Source organism: Dreissena polymorpha, chromosome 4 (genome assembly GCF_020536995.1).
Source record: "Dreissena polymorpha isolate Duluth1 chromosome 4, UMN_Dpol_1.0, whole genome shotgun sequence".
Lineage (NCBI taxonomy): Eukaryota > Metazoa > Mollusca > Bivalvia > Myida > Dreissenidae > Dreissena > Dreissena polymorpha.
In genome coordinates this window covers 128,976,026-128,999,020 of record NC_068358.1, presented here as the reverse complement: position 1 = coordinate 128,999,020, position 22,995 = coordinate 128,976,026, and the positions used below count along the sequence as shown (strand labels likewise).

Below are 22,995 nucleotides of genomic sequence, written 5' to 3'. Positions count from 1 at the left end.
AAAAAACTGGTGCTATGATAAAACAGACATGCTCAACTTTTCTAAAAAAATTATAGTTATGTTGTTTATTCTGCTGAAATTGTCCAAGTAGTTATGGAAATTACAGATAGTTGGTTACTGAAAATAAGATGTTGCGGTTTTCTGCAAAATAGATGGTTGCGCCCAAAGATTTTGGTGTAACTGAATATTACTGGTCTATAAATGCATGATTCTAATTCTCATTTGATTAACTGATGATTTCAAGGCTGATAAACTTGAAATATGAGAGCTATTCTGTCCTTTGGCATATGTGTGTCAATACATCTGTGCGATTGGTAATTTCCTCAACCACTTGTAAAATTGCAGCAGATACAAGTTTTAATCAAAATTCTTAAGTTTTCCACAAATATTCTACCACTTTCTTGTTGAATACCAATACATAAATGATTTATAAGTAATATTTAATTGATTTCAGCCACGAACACTGTCTATAACCACAAAAAAGATATTCCAAACGTTGAGTTAACAATTTTTTTTCTAAATAGGTTGCATAAAACATGGCATTGAATGTTCTGAAAGAATAGTGTCTCGACTTTCTTAATTGGATGATTTCCGACTTTTTATCCATGTAAAGCGAGATAATAAAGTGCAACTTTTTGTTTACTGCCCATTTGTAGTGTCACAGGTTGCCTCTCTTGTTGGTTCATGCCAATTATTATTGATGTCAACATATTTTCCAAAACAGGAATACGCTTTTCTAATTCGATAGCTTCATTAGTACTGGTTAATTATTACTCAGAATTCTGCAAGCATGCTTGTAGCAGGGAGATTTAGGATTGTACATTTAAATTTTCTTGGTCATGAAGCTTATCTGGAGCACTGAGGCAAGGCAATCAAGTGTTTGCTTTGTAACTAATCAAGTAATTCCCTTCAGATTGTGCTCATCTTTTTGACTCTCTCAGTATACTGTGGGAATGAGCAAGTCAAATAGCACAGAGAGAGATTGATAGGCAAGAGAAGTGAAATCATATTACTCTAGGAATGGGATTGTTTACCGTTCTGGACCATCGGAATCGGGTACTGTTACGCTCGCTTTGTACTGCATCGTGGATCGTGGGTGGACATCCGTGGACAGGGAGTATAAAGGCCGTTTCCATAGAATTTTCATTCAAGGTCAAGGCCGTTTTTAAGGTGTCGGGACATGGGCATATGGGGAAGGAAAATTCAAGAAACAATTTAGCATTTAGTAACACAATGTCATGGCAATGATTCACAAAACAATGGTCATATATATTGTGCAATGTCTTGAAACAACAGTGATTTGTTTGTCTTCAAATTCTCTAAAAGCACGAAATTAAGTTATTTATCTTAATGCATTCGTAGAGGCATACAGACCAAAGAATAAGGAATTATAACGACCAAAAAATAAAAAATTCAATAACTTTACGCTGATTTCCTAAGGCAATGCACCATGAAAGATATTTTGAGTATTTTTCAAAGTAACAAGGATATCTTCAATATCACTGTTAGACTTAACTTCTGTGACAAGTGTACCAGTCTATAGGTAACAAAGAAACACTCATTAAAAAAATGTTGATAAGTGAAATATTACCAGGAGACCATTTCAGACCAAGGAAGGTACCTATAGGACCTGGACCGAAGACTGGGAATCAATAATACAACATTGACTAACAGTGTGTGTTTTCATTTTTGAAAAGAAAAGCTTATGACAGTTTATTGGTCTTTTTCAAGCAATTAAAAAAGTTTCAATCCAAAAATCAAGCTTGTAATACATATTTTTGAAAACATTGTTCTGGTAGCTTATTTTTTTGTTTAAGTAGAACTTATATATTCTGTTTGACATATGCCTTCAAAATACTTACATCTGCACGCAGGCGTTTTATATTGCTGCCTGCCTTCCCAATAATAGCACCTGCATTCTACAAAATAGAAGAAACTGCAATTGTTTAATGTGTCATTATAGCCATATTTTTGATACACAATACCAGACAAAGATTGTGAAAATATTAAATCATTAAACACACAACTTTAAACAAGGTTTAAATATCAACTTTTGAGTTCTATTTATTTAAATAAGTTTAACACCTAAACGCTTGACAATTGTCATTCATTCAATCATGCAAACAACCATAAAACCATTGGCAAAATGTATCCAAGATTTCATCGTGTTGTATCTAATCCCATGTTTGAATTTAGGCTATTAAATTGAGAACCTAGTATACAGTTTGGCTTTGAGAATGATACCTATTGACACAAAAAAAGGCAAAATCATTACTGGAGCCTAGCTTTAGGAGAACATGGCAAAATGTAGTCCACACTTACTGGAGCCTAGCCTTAGGAGAACATGGCAAAATGTAGTCCACACAGGCTTATCATGAACAACACTTTCCGCTTTATGGAATTATTCGTTTAAAGAAGGGCTCTGGTAAGCAAAAATTAAGCTTAGGAAGAAAGTTTTGTCCTGGATTAGCCTGTGCAGACTTCACAGGCTAATCTGGGATGATTCTTTACGCACATTCCCTGAGCCACACTCACTGGACCCTCACCTTGCTCTGCAGCAGCACGCGCAGGTCTACACGGTACCCCTCCCCACGCTGCCTCTTCCTGCCCATGTTGCCCCCCTCATCTCCATAGTCCTCCTCCAACTCCCGTTTTGTTCCATCTAAAAAAGGCCGCATTGTTATTGTTTTTTGGCTTACGTTACATAAACATTAAGAAAAAAGGTGTTTTCAATATTTATACTGACTTAGGTTGCAGAACTGGATAAAGAGATGGACTAAACGTTGCGATTTATTTCTATAAATAAACATATATATATATATATATATATTATTTGTAACCTTTGGTTGGGTATGAAGTTTCATGATCCTAGGCCTATGCGTTCTTGAGTAATCATCCGAAAACTATTTTACTATTTCGGGTCACCGTGACCTTGACCTTTGACCTAGTGACCTCAAAATCAATAGGGGTCATTTGCAAGTCATGATCAATCTACCCATTAAGTTTCATGATCCTAGGTGTATGCGTTCTTGAGTTATCATCCGGAAACCATTTTACTATTTCGGGTCACCGTGACCTTGACCTTTGACCTAGTGACCTCAAAATCAATAGGGGTCATCTGCGAGTCATGATCAATCTACCCATGAAGTTTCATGATCCTAGGCGTATGCGTTCTTTAGTTATCATCCGGAAACCATTTTACTATTTCGGGTCACCGTGACCTTGACCTTTGACCTAGTGACCTCAAAATCAATAGGGGTCATCTGCAAGTCATGATCAATCTACCCATGAAGTTTCATGATCCTAGGCGTATGCGTTCTTGAGTTATAATTCAAAAACCATTTTACTATTTCTGGTCACCGTGACCTTGACCTTTGACCTAGTGACCTCAAAATCAATAGGGGTCATCTGCAAGTCATGATCAATGTACCTTTGAAGTTTCATGACCCTAGGCCCAAGCGTTCTTGAGTTATCGTCTGACAACCACCTGGTGGACGGACCGACCGACAGACCGACATGAGCAAAGCAATATACCCCCTCTTCTTCGAAGGGGGGCATAAATATATATTTGTTGACATTCCGGAGTCGCACTTTATTCCATCTCAAACATGCGCAAAGTGTGGCAGACATTTATAGACGTTTAACCCTTTCCCGCTCAGATGCAGAGTGAAAATTGCTATAAACGACCAGCATAATACAGCTACTAGAATAGCCTGCAAGTAATACGCAGTCTGTTCAGGTTTTATGCTGCTAGCTCATCTGTATCTTAAGGTTTGAAATGAAGGCTTTAAAACATGACTCTAGTAGTAAGAAAGGTCTTAAATTTGAGTTTCTAAGGGACTACAAAAGTGAGTATCAGAGAAATAAGGGTATAGGCATTGAGGCTAGTTCGCCCATGCTGTTATAGTGAACTCCCAACTGAGTTTGCTAAGATTTTCATATTCTATAACTTGCTTGGTTGAAACAGTATTAATTGCATCATGTTAATTAAGATCAAAATGATGATGATACTCATAATTGTCATATTGTGCTGTATAGTTAAATTCTTTCAGTTAAATTGTTTAGTTAAAATCTTCCAGTTTGATTCCACATTTAAGACTTACGCATTTGAAGTTAATTTGCAATTTTAAATGTGCTAATTGTAGCTTTATAATGTCACAAGCCAAATTTGGACTGAGATTCTTTGGAATAAAATTACTGAGTACTGAGTTAAAATGTTTCTTCTCTGTGCAAGGATTACACTTTATATTAACCTCCCACAGCAAAGTTGATACAACATCTGATATATTAGTAATTTCATTATTATTATAACTTTGATCATTCAGATAAAGAATGCAAGGAAACTTATTTTAGGTTTTAAAAGCAAAGTTTAGATTTAAAGATAATGATTGTTAGATAACTAATCAAACTAAATAAAATGGATGATGGTAATGTTATGCACAGCATCAAGGGCTTTTATTTTCTATTTTTAACACTAAAAAACTATTCAAAAGCCTTAACATGTTTATGTTCCCTCACAACAAAAATATAGCTGGAAACAACTACTTAGTATCAAAAGTCCAGTAACTATATTAGAGCATCCATGTTGGCAAGTCAATTTAAACTAGGCAACAATCCACTCATATTTTAAAGAGCATTGGCTCTGGAAATTTACACTAAAGTCCTTTACTGTTAATTTGTTTTCCTGATATTAACTTAGAAATCATCTGCCTCTAAGAATGTGCATGATGTGAGTGACTTTAAACAGAGAAAGAGCTTATTTCTTAACTATGAATAGGCACAAGCCCAAAAAGCAGCAAGCATAAATCAAACAGAATGCCCATAAAATTACCAAGTTTGTGCCATCATAAAAGAGCCCAAAAATGACCAACAAAAAAACCCACTATAGAATGGGCTCTATTTAAACAAGAAGGAAACAGAAAAGAATGGCTGACATACTGGAATTTTACAAAGTCTAACAAAATATGATACTTCTTGATCACCAGACAACAAAACATACCTAATTCACGGTTGAATGTGCTCTTTTTTATTACAGATATAAAATCTTTACTCTGAAACAGTCTAATATAAGTGCAGTGTAACATAAAACCCACAATTAAAAAAACAAACTGGTATATATGAACAAACAAAACATGAAATTCCGACCAGAAAATCGTGCTGAATGGATCAAATAGGCCGTTTAAGAAGAAAGTATACATCTTTTTCGAAGAAATATTATTACTTAAATAAACTGCTTTGTCAAACTGGAAAATTTACTTTTGAAATGTCTGTAAAATTGAGACATGGAAAATACAGTTGTGAGAATCAAAACCAAGAATAGTGATGCACAAGGTCTGTTGTCTGTATAAACATTATAAGAGTTATCAAACAATTATTTCTTCGGAATTTCTTTAAGCAGCATGTGTGTAAATTTAAATGCATTCAACACACTAATTCTAATTAAAGGGCAGTTCTGAAATATTAAACATCTAACAAAGTATATAACTAAAACTTTTTTGCACAAATTGCATTTATTTCCCCAAATGGCCAGAAAAGGCCTGATATGTCAAATTTGTTGATAAACAAATCCCAAATTGGTTCATTTTGTTGCTAAAAAATACCCAACTTATCCCTATTTGACCAGACTCCTTTTCCCAAAATGGCTAAAAAAACTCTGATATAATCAAACAATTATTTTTTAATTCTGCAATAATAATTCTCATTTAAATGTTCATCGATAAAACCTCGAAAATGTATCAGTACTAAAAAATACTTAGTTTGAATGAAACTTCTTTGCATCATAAATTTAACCTAACATGAATCTGACACAAACACTCAAAATATGATTATAAATATAAAAAAATACATATATAAAAAATAATTACCACAATGCTCTCCATTCCAGCTCTGATTGTAAAATGCAAGTCCATATATTTCAACAACAAATTTAACTATGCACCAACAACTCTACTTTGGTAGCAGCCACCTGTCTTTGTTTGCCTCATGCATTATTAACTGACCAAATTGACAAGTTTTCACAAAGCATCCCTGGCTGCCACACATGGGAGCAAAAAATCAATTAAAGGGGAGAGGACACAAAACATTTTCATTGTACAACATAGCCAGGTATTGAATTGTATAAATTCTGGTTCCAAGATACTGAAAACGGCAGGTGCTTATGATAATTGGGAACCAGAAAAATCAATAATGGAACACTCTGTTCAATACATTGGCTAATTTGATTACACCTTGCCAGCTGCCATATAAACACAATTCAAATAAGCTAATATCCTGTGTCACCTTTGTGACAATATGTAACCATATTTGAAACAAGTATTCAAGTAAACATTATCCATCTGTCAAACAGAAATTAATGCATGAAACTGAATCCAACAGCTTTCAAAATAAGCCTGATCCAGCTGCAACAAACTTGACAACTGATGCTTACTAACCCTTTGCATGCTGGGAAATTTGTCGTCTGCTAAAAAGTTGTCTGCTGAATTTCTAAAATTAGCATTTTCTTCGATTTTTTTCAAAGAATACTATAAAAATAGCAAACAATTTGGATCCTGATGAGACGCCACATTCTGTGGCCCCTCATCTGGATCCAAACTGTTTGCAAAGGCCTTCAAAATTTGGTTCCAGCACTGAAAGAGCTAAAGTCAGAAAATATTGCATGTATACATATAGTTAGACACCTACTACAACAGCCATCAATGGTTCAAAACACACTGCATGCTTACATGTATGCAAGTGAAATTTTGTTTCAGTAGTTTCACAATACTATTAATTTTTGTATTACATGTGTCATAGGCATTAAATTGCATCAATAATAAGGTATAAACATTCAATTATACATTTCTAAATACTTACATATTAATATATTGAATTACTTATTTGATATATTTCTATAATAAGTTCTTACATTTTTACAAGCCTTCTGCAAGCTTTACAAAGTGTTAGTGCATATTTTTCGTAGTAAGTTACAGCCTCAATAGTAAACACTAACAAATAATTAAATCTTCCAACATAAAAAAACAGCATTGAAAAACTTTCATTAACAGGTAATTAAATGTTAAAGAAGAGTGTATGCCCAACAAATAAATGTAGCTCCTTTGTTCCTCCATGATTCCTGCCCAGGTTGATCGGGAGCTACACTGGCATAAGGCCCATTTTCACACGCTGTGACTCATATTATATGGAGAGGCATATAACAAAATATCCTCAAGCATTTCTATTACACATAAAAAATCCCTGTTGCAAGAAAATGTTCAATTATCATAATTGCTTAAGTGGTTCTAAAAGCATGGTGTCTAATCCAGTACCACATGGTATCAGTAATCTACCACACACAGGTGAACATGTTGTACCTATAATACTTTACAATAAATAATCTGCCAATAATAGTTGATTGTCTATCAGGATCAATGGCAATTTTCTTTAAAATTCCAGCCACAGTGTGTTTGTACTATCTCAGATGCATCTTTTCATGATTCTCAATAGGTTGGCAACTACAGTTAATTTTTTAAATCTTTTTCATAGAGTATGGTAATAACATTTAAAACTATATTGAATTCAACAATTGTGTTTATCAATATACTGAAAATATCAATTTCTCAGAGGTTTGACTATCATGATAATATGTAAGGAAATGTCTAAAATATTATCTTCAGAAAAAAATAAATTTCCTCAAAGGGTTAACAATATTGCCCCCTGCTCTTTATTAAATCACTACCTACCCACTGAGCTATCAGATTAATATTGGTAAATATCACACCATAGGTGCCTTTTCTAGAAATCCCTAATTAAATATCACACATTTGTTTGTATAGATTCTTAAAATATACAAAGCAAAACCGCCAAGGACTGCACTGAAGATTATTTTGTCTAATTATGGCAGTACTTATTTCTCCACCAAACCGAGCTGAGAATCACCATGATTAACACTATGAAGGCGTGCAATATTAAATCCATGGTTTTTAATAATAAGATACAATAATGAGATATCATATTTCTGATAATTTCACACAAACCCTCTAATGACTGGCGCATACCGACAAATAGCTGCAAAATGAAGTTATTTACGAGGGACAAAATAATGACAGATGCTAGCATCTCTATATGCTCACCAACAGTGATTGCAATAACTGTCATAGTGTACTATAATGGAACCAATTAGCAGATCTGTAGTTTGTACAAAGTTCAATTGGTCACTCCCTAGATGACAGTGACTAAATCATCAATGTTTGAGTTAAAGTAGGTATTATTATAGATATTATTTAAAACAACAAAAAAACATCATTAAATTTTTTATATTTAAGATCATTTTTGAAAATAAGATGACTAGAGACCATGATTGTTCCGATTTTACTTTTGGAGGTAAAAAAGCTCTACCCATTCACTATGTTCAGATTTTTTTTTAAATAATTTTTTTGTGAAAGATCAGATAAGAAATTGCAAAGGACAATCTTTTATAATTAATGGGCAATAACGCTTCAGTTGTTGGTTAATATGAACTACTGCACAACAAGCCATGGAAATGTTGTTTTTTTCCATTTATTCACTGTAATTTATAGTTTAGTGCAGTTTTTGCAGAAACAGATAACATTCCTACATTTTTGTAAATTGATAGTAACCAACAATAATTTTCGCAATTGACAGGTACATTTGTGTACCAGTACCATTCCCAAAGTCCAGCTCGGCCTTAAACGAAGGGCGCCCTGCCCTTCCCCTTCCGAACCTCCGCCCTGCCGTTCCAAGGGCCCCCCTGACTTAAAAAAAATATATTTTTTTTTACATATGATTATTTATCAATCTCTTATTACCTTGTATTTCATTTATTCCTCATTGTAGACATAATATTTGAATGGTTTAATAATGGTTTAATAATAATGGCAGTGGCCCAGATAATTATTTGGGAAATAGGGTTTTCACCCTTTGATTTTGAAAAATAGGGTGATTTCATTCTTAAAATAGGGTGAACTGAGTTATAAAACGACGGATTAAGTCAGATTGAAAGCGCATGTATGTCGTCGTAAATTATTTGGTCAGACGCTTGATTTTACTATGAAATCTAGTCCGCAGAGCGTTTTATTTACTTTGACTGTTTCTTGCTCCAACATCCAGGTGCTTGCTGAATGAAAGCATCGCCTCGTTACGATAATACTTCAAAAGAGAAAATACCGAACACGAGAAAAGCATTTTCGATCGAAGCCATTGTATTGTACGCATCCCATTTGACGAGTTTGCGTAAAAGTCAAATTGGTTGCGTTTTCAATACGCATGATATTGTATTTCTTTGCGTTTTTGAACATTTTAATAGGGTAAAAGACGCAGATACGCAGCTTATCTGGGGCACTGATAATGGAAATAATAATTATATTAAAAAATGCCTGCACGCTCGAAAGTGCCCTTTTGACAAAATACTGCGCGTTGAAAGTGACCTTTTGACAGAAAAGCCCCCCCCCCTCCCCGCCCTTTTCAAATCCTAGCTGGAGCACTGAGTACTGATGAAAAACACTGGCATCAACCAATATTTACAAACCCAAATTACTGTGAATTTTGAGTTGTGGAGTGGGGTGGTAAATCAGCACAACTTAAACATTTTATTATACTGAAGTTCAAACAATTGCCATAATAATTCTGTAATTGTAGTTATATATTCTATATTCCTGGGTAACATGACTGAATGCAACGAGTATCATATTTTAGTTCGTTCATTGGATATAAGTACTGTTTGTGCTCTCTTTGGATATAAGTACTGTTTGTGCTCTCATTGGATATAAGTACTGTTTGTGCTCTCTTTGGATATAAGTACTGTTTGTGCTCTCATTGGATATAAGTACTGTTTGTGCTCTCATTGGATATAAGTACTGTTTGTGCTCTCATTGGATATAAGTAATGTTTGTGCTCTCATTGGATATAAGTACTGTTTTTGCTATCATTGGATATAAGTACTGTTTGTGCTCTCATTGGATATAAGTACTGTTTGTGCTCTCATTGGATATAAGTACTGTTAATGCTCTCATTGGATATAAGTACTGTTTGTGCTCTCATTGGATATAAGTACTGTTTGTTCTCTTGTACAGATTGATGAGCATAATGTGTTAAGAACTGCTACAGCATCTTTTAGAAACACACCTTAGTTTCTTTTAGTGCTGCAACAATACGCCAAAAACCGTATTGCAATATATTGTCAGTTCAAAAACCCGTATTGCAATATATCGCAATATATTGCTAACTTGTACCAAAATTATAATTTGCCAATTACCCAATAATCCCATAAATTCCAATTTTAAAGCAAATTCTGGTAAATATTTACTATAAATGTGCTCAAGAATAATAAGAAACACAAACATTCGCAAATTTTCTTAAGTATCATATACATTTTTGCAATTGTTACTATTTAAAGATGTGATGAAATAACGTCCAACCGGGGCGTTTTTCCCACTGAACACGTGTAATTCAGCTGACGTGATGTTCCCGTTTTTATACAACACAAAATACACCCATACTTTCCATGCGACGTTCTACATGTCTGTATACTTTTCGCGCGCTTTTTATTGAGACAAAGGATAAAGCACTTTTTATTTGACGCTATAATTTTTTATTGTCGCGTTAGCATTCAAATTTGGAAGCGTGTTTCCGAAATTCGGATTACAAATAATGCTCAAATCAGAATCGAACGAAACATTTACAGCTGTGCGCAATTAATTCAACGATAATCTGTTCAAAAGCATCGAAATAATGCTCCCATGTAACAACGCTACTCCGTATAATACACTTTTTAGAATGCTTTTTTTACGTAAAAAATAATTAACACTGCTTTGTTTTGTTTACCTTTGTTATCATTATTTCGGATGGCTTTTCTGGACGAAATGTGAATGAATTTTTGTAAAATTTTCGTACCGGTATGATGAAAATCATATCGCAATACAATATGCAGATTGCGTATTGCGATATATACCGATATACCGGTATATTGTTGCAGCCCTAGTTTCTTTAAGATCTACAAGATAATCCAAAAACAGATCACATATAAATAGGGCTGCAACAGGTACCCGAAATATCCAATGATATCGGATTCAACTTCAGATTCGCGGGTACGGATCCACCCCTGGATATTTCTGTTCCGAATATTTATTTTAATAGTTGTATGTAACCTTGTGCTGTTTTCACGAGTATTGTTTTTTTATACAGACTGGTTCTGTTTAAAAGATAAAAGATACGTATAATAGTCGATATTTATTAACATGTGAAAACAAATAGCAGATCATTCGAGCTTCTTCGTCTTTGGTGCGTCTAAAATGCGTATATGACTCATATCCGCGAATATGAACGAAAAGTGCGAATATGAACGAATATAGGCAATATTTATGCGTGTTTTTTTTTTTTTAAAAACAAATCACTGTTGAATGAAAAAATCACAATGTGATAAATCTGTTAACATTGCCTCAAAATATAGAGAACCCTAATAGCAGTGCTCCGACTGCTTGTTTATATTCACGGATATGAATTTGGAGTTACTGAAATTAAAATGCCAATGAAAAACACATTAAAATTCATTCGATCGTACCATTACACATGAACGGAGTGTATTTTTCTTCATAAAACGATTTTCATATAAAAGTAAAGGAAAATAATACATTTTAAAAGTCGTTATGTGTTCATATCCGCGGATATGAGTCATATACGCAATTTAGTTGAACCCGCTTTTATTGTATAAGAGTGTCATTGGACATTACGTAATGAGCGCCGAAAGCAAAACTAATTCAAAATCATGGAGTTTACACATTACAAATGCAATTCCTAATGGCAATAAGTAAGTTTTCAATCCTTATTGTCTTTCTGAGTTGTATTAAAAACAACGGTAGTGGATCCAGTGTGGCTGGAATGTTATTCAGGTAAATTTTGCATAATTTCGCGACCTGTCAAATTGTGTTCCTGCATAATGTATTATCTTGAAAGCATATTTCGTCATATTCTAATGTTAAATCTTGTGATGCAAGGAACCTAAGTGCCCAGTGAGAGAATCTTTTCCACAGCAGGAGACCTTGTCAGTGCTAATAGGGCTTGCCTCGACCCGGACAATGTTGATATGTTAATTTTTGTTAAAACAAACATCAAACTGTATGAACAGTGAAAAGTATATGTTAACTGGAGCTGTAACGATTCACCCATCATTCGATTCTATTCGATTTCGATACCAAGTGGTCCGATTCGATTATTTTCGATTCGATTCAAATTAAACTATACGCTGCTTTAATTTTGCAAACTAGTTCATACATGTATTTGGTTTGAACAGAGCATGAATTAATATGTCTTGTATTTGTTAATAACTTATTATGTTGTGAATTTAAAGGGCTTATTTCTTTAAATAAAATTTAAAAACGCAACATTTATAAGTAACAAATTTATTGAACAAAACTTTCTGTTGAGTTATTCTTAAATAACATAAAATGCACAATGTATCACATGTGTTTAACAGAAAACAAACACAAAAACAAAAACATGTAAGTATATAAACCAGTTGACTTCTTAACAGAATGCACACTGTGTGTGAGTTTAGTAAACAGACCAATTGGGTAACTTATGTCAACAACACACGTTTTTCAAGTTGCTTTTGCATCAGAACCTTCGCAAAACCCGAAATGTTCCCATACTTTAAATGTTAATTTTGACGGTGCGTCTTTCGGCGTGGTTGAAGAAGCCATTTTACCGGCTGATTTAATGCTCAGCATGTTATTCATTCATTCATTGGATGCCATATTGGCTATTGACCAATCATAAGATGTATTACAAATGACAAGAACGTTTAGACGACGGATTTGGAAAGTAAGTTTTAAAATGCGGATCAAACGGGAGTGCAGTGAATCGAATCGAATTTGCCATATTGGTATGGAAATCGAATCGGCGGCGCTGAACCGGTTTTTCGATGCATCGAACTGAATCGTTACAGCTCTAATGTTAACAAGCAAACTATTAAGTGACTAAGTGCCATGGTTTCATTTTATTTTGACATTGCTACAATGTTAAGTGAGAAATTTGTTATGCTTTTTGTTAATAAATGTTAAATGTTTTTTAGTCAAATTATACTTCTAAAACATTGATTTCTTTAATTAAGAAAGAAAATTCTAATTTTCTCTTATCTGAGGGATCCGAAAAAACTGTAAGAAACCATATTTGGATCCGGATTCGAACACGTTTTTTGGATTCGTTGCAGCCCTATATATAAATCTGTTTCATCCTGACTGAGCTGCGAAAATACTTGTTCAAACTCTATTAACATTAGTAAAAAGTTTTTCTTTTACAAGAATGTTAAAATAAGCCTTTAAAAGTAGACCAAAAAACAGTCATATAACTGCAACATTGATATTTTTTCATTTTCTATAATAATATATGGAACACTATCATGACTACTAAAAAACCTTTTATGCTATTTAAAACTGATATGTACTAACACTAGAAACACACAAAAATAGCAATACAATTAGTGATATACTCAGCTCAAACCTCTAGCCAACCATTTGTAAAGGTATCACATTCAGAAAAACAAAACATCTTTCACTTAAAAAAAATAAGTATGGAAAATTAATTCAGAAGAACAAGATACCAATGCCACCAAATTCCAACAAATCACCACATACCTTTAAGATCAATGTTCCCACAAATGACATCGTCTTTTTCCTGCCATTATCAGGTAAAGTTTCTACTTCTATTTCCCATTGCATGGCCATCAATAGATTCAAGGATATATGATTATATATAGATCACACAACAGGAAATCAGATAAGGCCTACACCCATTTTCATATAAGCTAATAGAAGACTATCACAGTATCTATCATGTGCTACGTGTCAGAGGCCCTCCTGTTGACAGATGGTTGCCAAGAAACCACAAACCGACCAATCAAAACATGCCAGCAGCTCTTCTATCAGTTTTGAGGCTGATATTCCTCTTTTTAGAGGCTCTTGTCAGGCTCAAACAAGATGCTGACATTTGCAGGTAGTTTTTCCAATGGAATGAATTTTGAATACAGGTTTATCGACGGAAAGCCAATGTGACAACATATTGAGACTTCCTCAGTAAATATTCAACATTATGGCTTTAGAGACCTCAAACAAAATGCAAGCTTTCAAAGGGCCTTGCAATCACTAATACAAGGTTAAACACTTTAAAAATTAACTATAATCAATAATTCAATACCTGAACCATGAACCATATTGTTAGAAGTGCTAACACATTCAGGAAAGATGAATAATTTATCAGGGAACACAGTTTCATAATAATGCAGACAGCTCTAAAAAGGAATGTCTTTGAATTGTTGGTACAAAAATGTTGTAAATATTTATTACCAACCAAGTGTTGTTTTTCTAACCTTAATGTACAGGGTATTTTTACATAGAAGAACCTAAACCAACATTATTATTTTCCTAATTTGGAGGAAAGTCCAAAAAATAAAGCAAAAAACACAGACCAAATAAATTGGAAACTCTGAAGAGTGCTTTTTTTTGTTCAAATTTGTGGCCATTTTACGGCCCTAATCCAAATGAAACAAGAGTGCCAAACTGTCACAAGATATGCCCGTTCGAAGGTTTTGGACACCATGCTCAATGCTTGAAATGCTTTAAGTGACCTCAAGACCTAGTTATTGACCCTACGTGACCCATATTTGAACTTGACCTAGATATATCATTTAGATGTAACATCTGACTAAATTTGGTAAAGATCAGATGAAAACTACTTCAATAAGAGAGCGGACACCATGCTTAATGCTTGAAATGCACCATGTGACCTCGTGACCTTGTTTTTGACCCGGCATGACCCATATTTGAACTTGACCTACATATCATCTAGACGCAACTTCTGACCAAATTAGGTGAAGATCAGATGAAAACTACTTCAATTAAAGAGCGGACACCATGCTAAATGCTTGAAATGCACTAAGTAACCTCGTGACCTAGTTTTCGACCCGGCATGACCCATATTTGAACTTGACCTACATATCATCTAGACACAACTTCTGACCAAATTTGGTGAAGATCGGGTGAAAACTACTTCAATTAGAGAGCGGACACCATGCTTAATCCTTGAAATGCACTAAGCGATACCATGACCTAGTTTTTGACCCGGCACGACCCATATTCGAACTTGACCTAGATATTGTCTAGACACAACTTCTGACCAAGTTTGGTGAAGATCCGATGAAAACTATTTGAATTAGAGAGTGGACACTGCTGTGGACGCCGCCCGCCCGCAAAGGGTGAAACTATAATACGTCCAGTTTTAAAAAAACAGGCGCATAAAAAGTATCTTTTTTTCTAATGGGACCTAACAATTCCCAATAAAAGATTTAAAATAATAATAAGAATAACAATATACAAATATAACAAGGGACAAAATTGTCACAAAACCAGGTTTTCATTGTGAAAAAAAAATCTGATAAAGGGAGAAAACTCAAACTGAACTTTTGAAATGAACAAACAAAATTAACCCCCTTTGTAAATTTGTTTTTAAAAAATATATATTTTTAGTCGTGGCGACCTTGACATTGGAGTTATTGACGTGATTCTTTCGTGCGACACACCGTCCCATGATGGTGAACAAATGTGCCAAATGATTTTAAAATCTCACAATGAATGACATAGTTATGGCCAGGACAAGCTCATTTATGGCCATTTTTGACCTTTGAACTCAAAGTGTGACCTTGACCTTGGAGATATCGGCGTAATTATTTCGCGCGACACACCGTCCAATGATGGTGAACAAATGTGCCAAATGATTTATAATTCTGACAATGAACGACATAGTTATGGCCCGGACAAGCTTGTTTCGCGCGCCCGCCAGCCAGCCAGCCAGCCAGCCCGCCCGCATTCGCCAATCTAATAACCAGTTTTTTCCTTCGGAAAACCTGGTTAATAATAATATATAAATATATACTAGAGCACTGCGTAACGGGTGCCACGCTCGGCTGCGAAAGCTTGTCAGCATTTTTTTTTAGAGGTCACAGTGACCTTAACCTGTGACCTAGTGACCCAACAAGAGATGTGTTTGTCAGAAACACAATGCCCCCTACTGCGCCGCATTGCCGCATTGAAATAACTTTTCTATTTATCATTTGGCAGGTATAGAAATCATCTCCCTTTGAAGGTTATTACTGCCCTTGAATTTTGTCCAATCCAACCGGGGGGGGGGGGGGGGGGGGGGGGGGGGAGGTCTCACAGTCAATTATGACCATGTTAGACATCACTGACAACCAGGGCCTGTGGTTTAAAAGAGATCATATCATAGCCAGTGTTGATCATGTATCTATGGACATAAGTCCACAGGTATGTAATGAACATCAAAGAAATTACAGTAGATTTCACTTAATTGAATACCGGATAATCGAATAATTCGGTTCATTGAATAGAAATTGAAATCACCAAACCATTTGCATCTCTTCACGTTGTAAAAATTCCACATATTCTGATAGGAAATATGGCGTATTTCGGTTAATTGAATAGCCAATTTTCTATTGAACATTATAATCCACACTATAATCCAGCAAAGAATGTCATAAATCTCCAAGGATACGATTCGTATCAATGATTTTGACAGACACGCTCAATTGACTGCCTTTGTTTTCATTTCACACCATTCATGTATGCAGCGTCTGTCAAGCGTCACGTGACTAACAGGTGTAGTATGCGAGCAAGTACAATGCAAACACTGGAGTCTCCGGTGTGCAGTCAGGTGCAAACTTTCGAATGCAAACTGTCGAGTAACACACTTCAACAGTTTGTTGTCGCTTAGAAACAATTAAAGAGTGTGTTGCTGATTAGAAACAAATTGTTGACGTGTCTTGCTCGACAGTTTGTGATAGGTGATGGAATGTTACACTATATTCTCAGTTCATGTATATAAATCTACACAAATGCGTCACAGTAAATCATATCTAAACATGATGTCAAACAATCGAAAACGCACACATTTGTCAAAACATCGCAGTCTTAACACTGCTGATCATGTTTTCACAATAACCAAAATTAAATCCAGTCTTGACCAGATTTTCCAGTAAATCAGTACACAGTACATTATCTGTTTCAATACTTAACTACCTGAAAGAGCGTAACGTCAAAGATACAGCATTCTCCTCGCTACAAAGTTTTCCTTCGACAGTGTATATACACCCACGCTAATTGTTGCACGCTTTTTACCAGGACAATACATGAGCAATAGATGTTGCTAGCGTAAGCGTTGGGTAAGCAATAAAATGAAAATAGGAAAAACATTACACGCACCGTATGGCGTGACATTGAACATTGCTGCATAGTTTTTGCTAGCTTTTTGTTGGGGGCAAAGGAAATACATGTGGACGTTTTATTTAAAGGTAGAAAGTGTGTTTTGGATTACAAAATTTGTATTCTCATTTGGGAATTCAGCAAACCATTTATATTATATTTATAATGGATTCAATATTAAATTCCAATATTAACTTTTTTTAAACGCTTTACGTGTCCAAACGATGTTTTGATTATGCATGAAAAGCACAATTTCCAGGAGGATTACACCCGGTTAGTGATAACATTTGAAACTATAACTGATTCCGTATAATTGAATACTCCGGATAATTGAATATTCAGATGTGACAAATGGGCTATTCAATTAAGCGAAATCTACTGTATATCATTTATAAAAAAAACTTTGACAAATCAATCATTTGGGTTATAAATAATCAAAATAATAAATCTGTACAGTAACTGTGAAAAGAACTTCAAATCTTGGTAAGGAAATAATATAATATGAGATTTATAATTATATAAATTACTTTCCTTGAAAATAATTGTCTGTAACAAATGTCTATTTTTAGTAGCAAATAATTAAAAGCCACTACCGTGACTGTAGATTCACCACTCAAAATGTGCAGCTCCATGAGACACACATGCATGCCAAATATATAAAGTGGCTTTGTTCAATATTGAATAATTTTCTCTCTTTTTAAAGCTTATGACTTCCCTTAAATCTGTATTTTTTACCGAAGACCGTTAACAATGACCTTGACCTTTTACCACAATGTGTTTGACAGAAACACAATGCCGCCTACTGCGCCGCTTTGATTTATTTAACAAAATTATATAAGTGGGCAGGTCAGATAACTATGTCCATTTAAAGCTTATTACTTCCCTTGACTTTGTTTTTTCGACCCTAGACCTTGAAGGATGATGTTCACCTTGAAATTTTACCACTTAAAATGTGCAGCTCCATAAGATACACATGCATGCTAAATATCAAGGTGCTATCTTCAATATTTAAAAAGTTATGGCCAATGTTAAGGTTTTAGCATGATGCCTACGGCGGACGACGAGCTGGCTATGACAATAGCTCGGGTTTTCTCCGAAAACAGCCTCGTTAATAAATAAATAAATAAACTTAACTCTATAGGTTGAAAACCTTTTTAGCAACATTCCAAAGTAATGAAAAAACACTGCTATATAAATTTACATTAAAGTATTGTTTTGTCAAAGTATGAATCAAATCTGATCATAAATAAAGAAGTTATGGCAATTTAATTAAAATTTATTAATTTGACCTTGAGAGTCAAGGTCATTCAAAGGTCAAGGTCAAAGTCAACTAGCCAGGTACAGTACCCTCATGATAGTAAGAATGTATTTGAAGTTTGAAAGCAATAGCCTTGATACTTTAGAAAGAAAGTGGACCTAAACACAAAATCTAACAAAATATTCAAAGTTACTAAGACAAACAAGAAACCGTCGGAGACGGGTGATGCTCCACAAAGGTTTTTTTGTCACAATATTGCACTATATATTCAGATAGAAGGAAACGTCTTAAGGGGCATAACTTTGTACAAAATAATACGATGGATGGTTTAGCAACTTAAACATTTTAAAGGGCCATAACTCTCTAAATAAATCATCTAACCAGAACCCACAAATAACATGCGCATCTCCTCAAAGAAGTTAAGCTTCCCATAAAGCTTCATTGAATTCCAGTCAGTAGTTGGGGGGACAAGAATTGCACTATATGTACAGTTATTGGAAAATTTCAAAAGGCCATAACTCTGTGAAAAATCATCTGACCAGAACCCGCTGATAAAATGCACATCTCCTCTTGGTAGTGAAGCTTCCCATAAAGTTTCATTGAACTCTGGTCATTAGTTGCTGAGAAATAGCCCGGACAAAAAATGTGCACGGACAGAAGGACACACTGACAGATGAAGCGGCGACTATATGCTCCCCCCAAAAAATTTGGGGGAGCATTAAAAGGGCCATTATTCCGTTAAAATGCCAACCAGAGTTATGCAACTTGCCCTGTACAGTCCCCTTATGATAGTGAGTTTTCCAAGTCTGAAAGCAACAGCTATGATACTTTAGGAGTAAAATGGACCAAAACACAAAACTTAACCAAATGTTAAAATATCTAAGTATAAAAGGGACCATAAATATGTCAAAATGCCAGTCAGAAAAACATAACTTTGCCTGCACTGTCCCCTTATGATAGTGATTGTTGCCAGTATAAAAGCAATAGCTTTGATATTTTAGGAATAAAGTGAACCTAAACACAAAACTTCACAAAATTTTCAATTTTCTAAGTATAAAAAGGGAACATAATTCTTACAAAATGCTTGATACAGTTGTCTGCTCTTGTTTATAGATTGGGGTTGTGTTGGTAAAGAAGTATGCAAAATATCAAAGCAATATGATAACTTAGGTACATAGAAAATATTTGAGGTGGTAAGCAAACTTTAACGTAGATTTATCAATAATATGCATATTCCAAGTGGAAAAAGGGCCATAATTCTTACAAAATGCTTGGTACAGTTGTCTGCTCTTGTTTATAGATTGGGGTCATGTTGGTAAAGAAGTATGCAAGATATGAAAGCAATATGTCAAGGAAAATATTTGAGGTGGTACGCAAACTTTAACATTCCAAGGCTCACGCGGACACAGATGCTCATGCAGATGCCGACGCCTGGGTGAGTAGGATAGCTCCACTATATATATTTCATATATAATAGTCGAGCTAACAAGTTTGTGTGTGTGTGTGTTTTGTTGTTATTGAAATTTTCAATGGGGAATTTTTAGATCTCATTTGGGAAAAACATATACTTTTTTCCATGGGGAACAAATACCGGTCCTGAACAAAAAACACACACTGTGTACAATAGTTTTTATGATTATGGATAAAAAGTCAAGTTAAATCGCTATAATACTTGTTAAGGTAACTAATTAATTTCAATCTTACACATTTCTCTATTGCAAAGTTTAACAAGCAAATTTGTTGAATTGATATCCCCCGCCAATATGCTTCTGGAGACAAAAGTATTATATTTGACACTCAAAAAAGCATTTTTTACAAGATACAAAGGGCCGTAACTCCGTTGTTAACAGATGGTTACAATGCCACTTGGTGTGCATCATCCTAGTATCCATATATATACCAGGCCTTTTCCACTCCATTTTGGGGAAACGCCACACTGGAATTTTGGGAATTTCGCGTCGTGAAAAACTCCATTTTGGGAAAAAAAATAATCGCAAAACTGGCTCAATTGGTAAAAATTATCACATGAAAATAGTGTTTCTTATATTTCAGAGAAGCCGTTAACTGGTAAATAACGACCATTTTGATAACATATTATTTAATTTTTTACAAAATATTATGAGCATGTGTAATAAGTGCAGTTTTTTTTAAATCTGATTTGGATGAAAGGGCCTGGCCTATTTGGAGGGGAAAAAAATTGCGCAAAACGCCGGGGAAAACAAGGAAAGTCTTAAATAATCAATTTAACATTTTTTACTGTTTTTAAAACAAATTCAAGGCAACAGATAATTTAATTATGCAATATTTTTCTATTTTCTACACTGGATCAGGTTAGCTTATATATTTAAAGGTTAAAAAAAAAAAAATGATTTTTTTTTTTTTGGAATTGGGAATTTTTTTTCAATTGGGAAAAAAACAACCAGATTTGCATTGGGAATGGGACTGAAATTCGGACCCGTGGCAATGTGGGGAAAAGGCCTTTATACTCATACCAAGTTTTAATGAAATCCGTCAAAGCACTTCCAAGATATGGCTCCGGACAGACGGAAAGACGGACGGAAGGACGAGAGACAACGCAAGAACAATATCCCTCCGCCGATGGTGGGGGATAAAAAGTGAAATGCCATTTTTTAAAGATAGAAAATACAAGACTGACCAATCTATTGCAAAAGCTGTAAAAAATAGCAACACAGGCTTTCCCCCACACTTTCCACTATAAAACACCAAAACGAGAATTGTTACCCAAAATACTCAAATCATGTATTTTTTTGTGTTAAAAACATTGTTTAAAATTAAAGTCTTGGTTTTATTCACACACGTCATAATTTTTTAAGACAAAGTTAAAAAGTTTTATAACAATTGCCAGGACATATCTGACCTGGTGGCATTATGACCTTAAATGATAAAATATTTTATTCGGCCAATAAAAGGTTCATTACAATCAACTTGTGTACTAGTTCATTTATAACATTCATAATATTTATCTGCTACAATAAAATCACTACAAAATATTTATCACTCACAGCCTCCGTCAGACATATTGGTTGAAGAGTTATCAGTTTTTGGGAAGAACTGGTTCTGTTGTGGCTTACGATAGTCACCTTCTGAAAGAGATCAAAATAGATAATATGAATACAATTATTATAAATGTGTAAATTAACTTGAATTTATTGTTTGTGTTTCACGTACAATATTACACAATTCACTTGCTAGTTGCACGATAAAGCTAACTTACACTTTTAAACCGAGGAAGGACTTGTCAGAAAATTTCCTGATAAGTTTCAACATTTTTTGTACTTTTGGTCAACTTGTCATACAGTCATGCTTGTCAATTGGGAACTTTTCACATTTGGGCAGATATTGTGTGTGACCGCCCCCAATTGTTTGTCATTTATTGTCATTGTTAATGATTGGTGATTATAATATCCTGCACACATTTAGCAATTCAAACAGAGGAATAAGTTTGCACAACTTAACACAAAAGATGACAAACTCCAGAGTCATGTACATTCACTCACAACAGTTCAACATATACAAAGTTCCAAAAAAACATGACACAATTGACACTTCTCAATTAAGTTTTACAAATGTAACAGTTTTTTCCCCACAAAACTACTAATTAAAGGGGCCTTTTCACAGATTTTGGCATTTTTTCAACTTATTCATTAAATGGTTTATATTGATAAATGTAAACATTGGATCGTAAAAGCTCCATTAAAAAATCAAGAAAAAAAATAAAAAAAGGAAAAGAACATTGCCCGGAGCAGGTTTCGAACCAGTGACCCCTGGAGTCCTGCCAGAGTCCTGAAGTAAAAACGCTTTAGCCTACTGAGCTATTCCGCCGAGTACACTTTTTGACGTATTTTATACCTTATATAAGCAATCTTCGTAGTTTCACAAAATTTAACGACAAAAACAGAACTCTCCAAATTATTCAATCGTTTCGCGTTGCAACGCTTTATAATTTTTAGGTTTTAAAATCGTCAAAAGATGCATATAATGGCTATATTAGAGCATGGTTAATGTTCAGTATTACTGTTTCCTCACAAATATCATAACTAAAACGAAAACTTACAAATCTGAAACAACTTTTTTCAATTTTGTCAATTTACCAAAACGTGAAAAGATCCCTTTAATGAGAATTTTAAAAACTAACCAAACAAGCATGTCAAACCTGAATAGTTCTCAACAACAATAATACAGAGATGTAATTTTGTGAGCACTAGATGATAGAGATGAGGGATTTGCTGAAACTTATGTGTGTATATATATATATTTTTTTTTTATTATGCAGCATTTGAACCCTGAAGCAATAATCTAAGTTTGAAGTTAAGCAAGCAATTTTATTCAAAAGTGGAAAAATGTAAACATGCAGAAGGCCCAAAGACCTGGATAGAGGAATAGATCGTATTTCAAACTATTAATTATTAATAATCTCCTCTTCAGTATTTTGGGGGGCTAATTTCTGTCTGAAAT

At 34.4% G+C, this 22,995-nt stretch overlaps 1 protein-coding gene across 5 annotated transcripts in view; it reads right to left on the bottom strand.

Moving 5' to 3' along the window:
- LOC127876455 (heterogeneous nuclear ribonucleoprotein K-like) overlaps positions 1 to 22,995 on the bottom strand; it is a 54,539-nt gene that overhangs the window by 17,526 nt on the left and 14,018 nt on the right. For all 5 annotated transcript variants that reach the window (XR_008047870.1, XM_052421751.1, XM_052421750.1 and 2 more), the window contains exons 2-5: positions 21,543 to 21,623; positions 2,547 to 2,662; positions 1,863 to 1,919; positions 1,035 to 1,078 (exon numbers count right to left, since the gene is read on the bottom strand). Coding sequence is in view for 4 of the 5 variants with exons in the window: in XM_052421751.1 (XP_052277711.1) it covers positions 1,035 to 1,078; positions 1,863 to 1,919; positions 2,547 to 2,662; positions 21,543 to 21,558 (233 nt within the window). In the remaining variant the exon portion in view is untranslated. The remainder of the gene's footprint in view (positions 1 to 1,034; positions 1,079 to 1,862; positions 1,920 to 2,546; positions 2,663 to 21,542; positions 21,624 to 22,995) is intronic.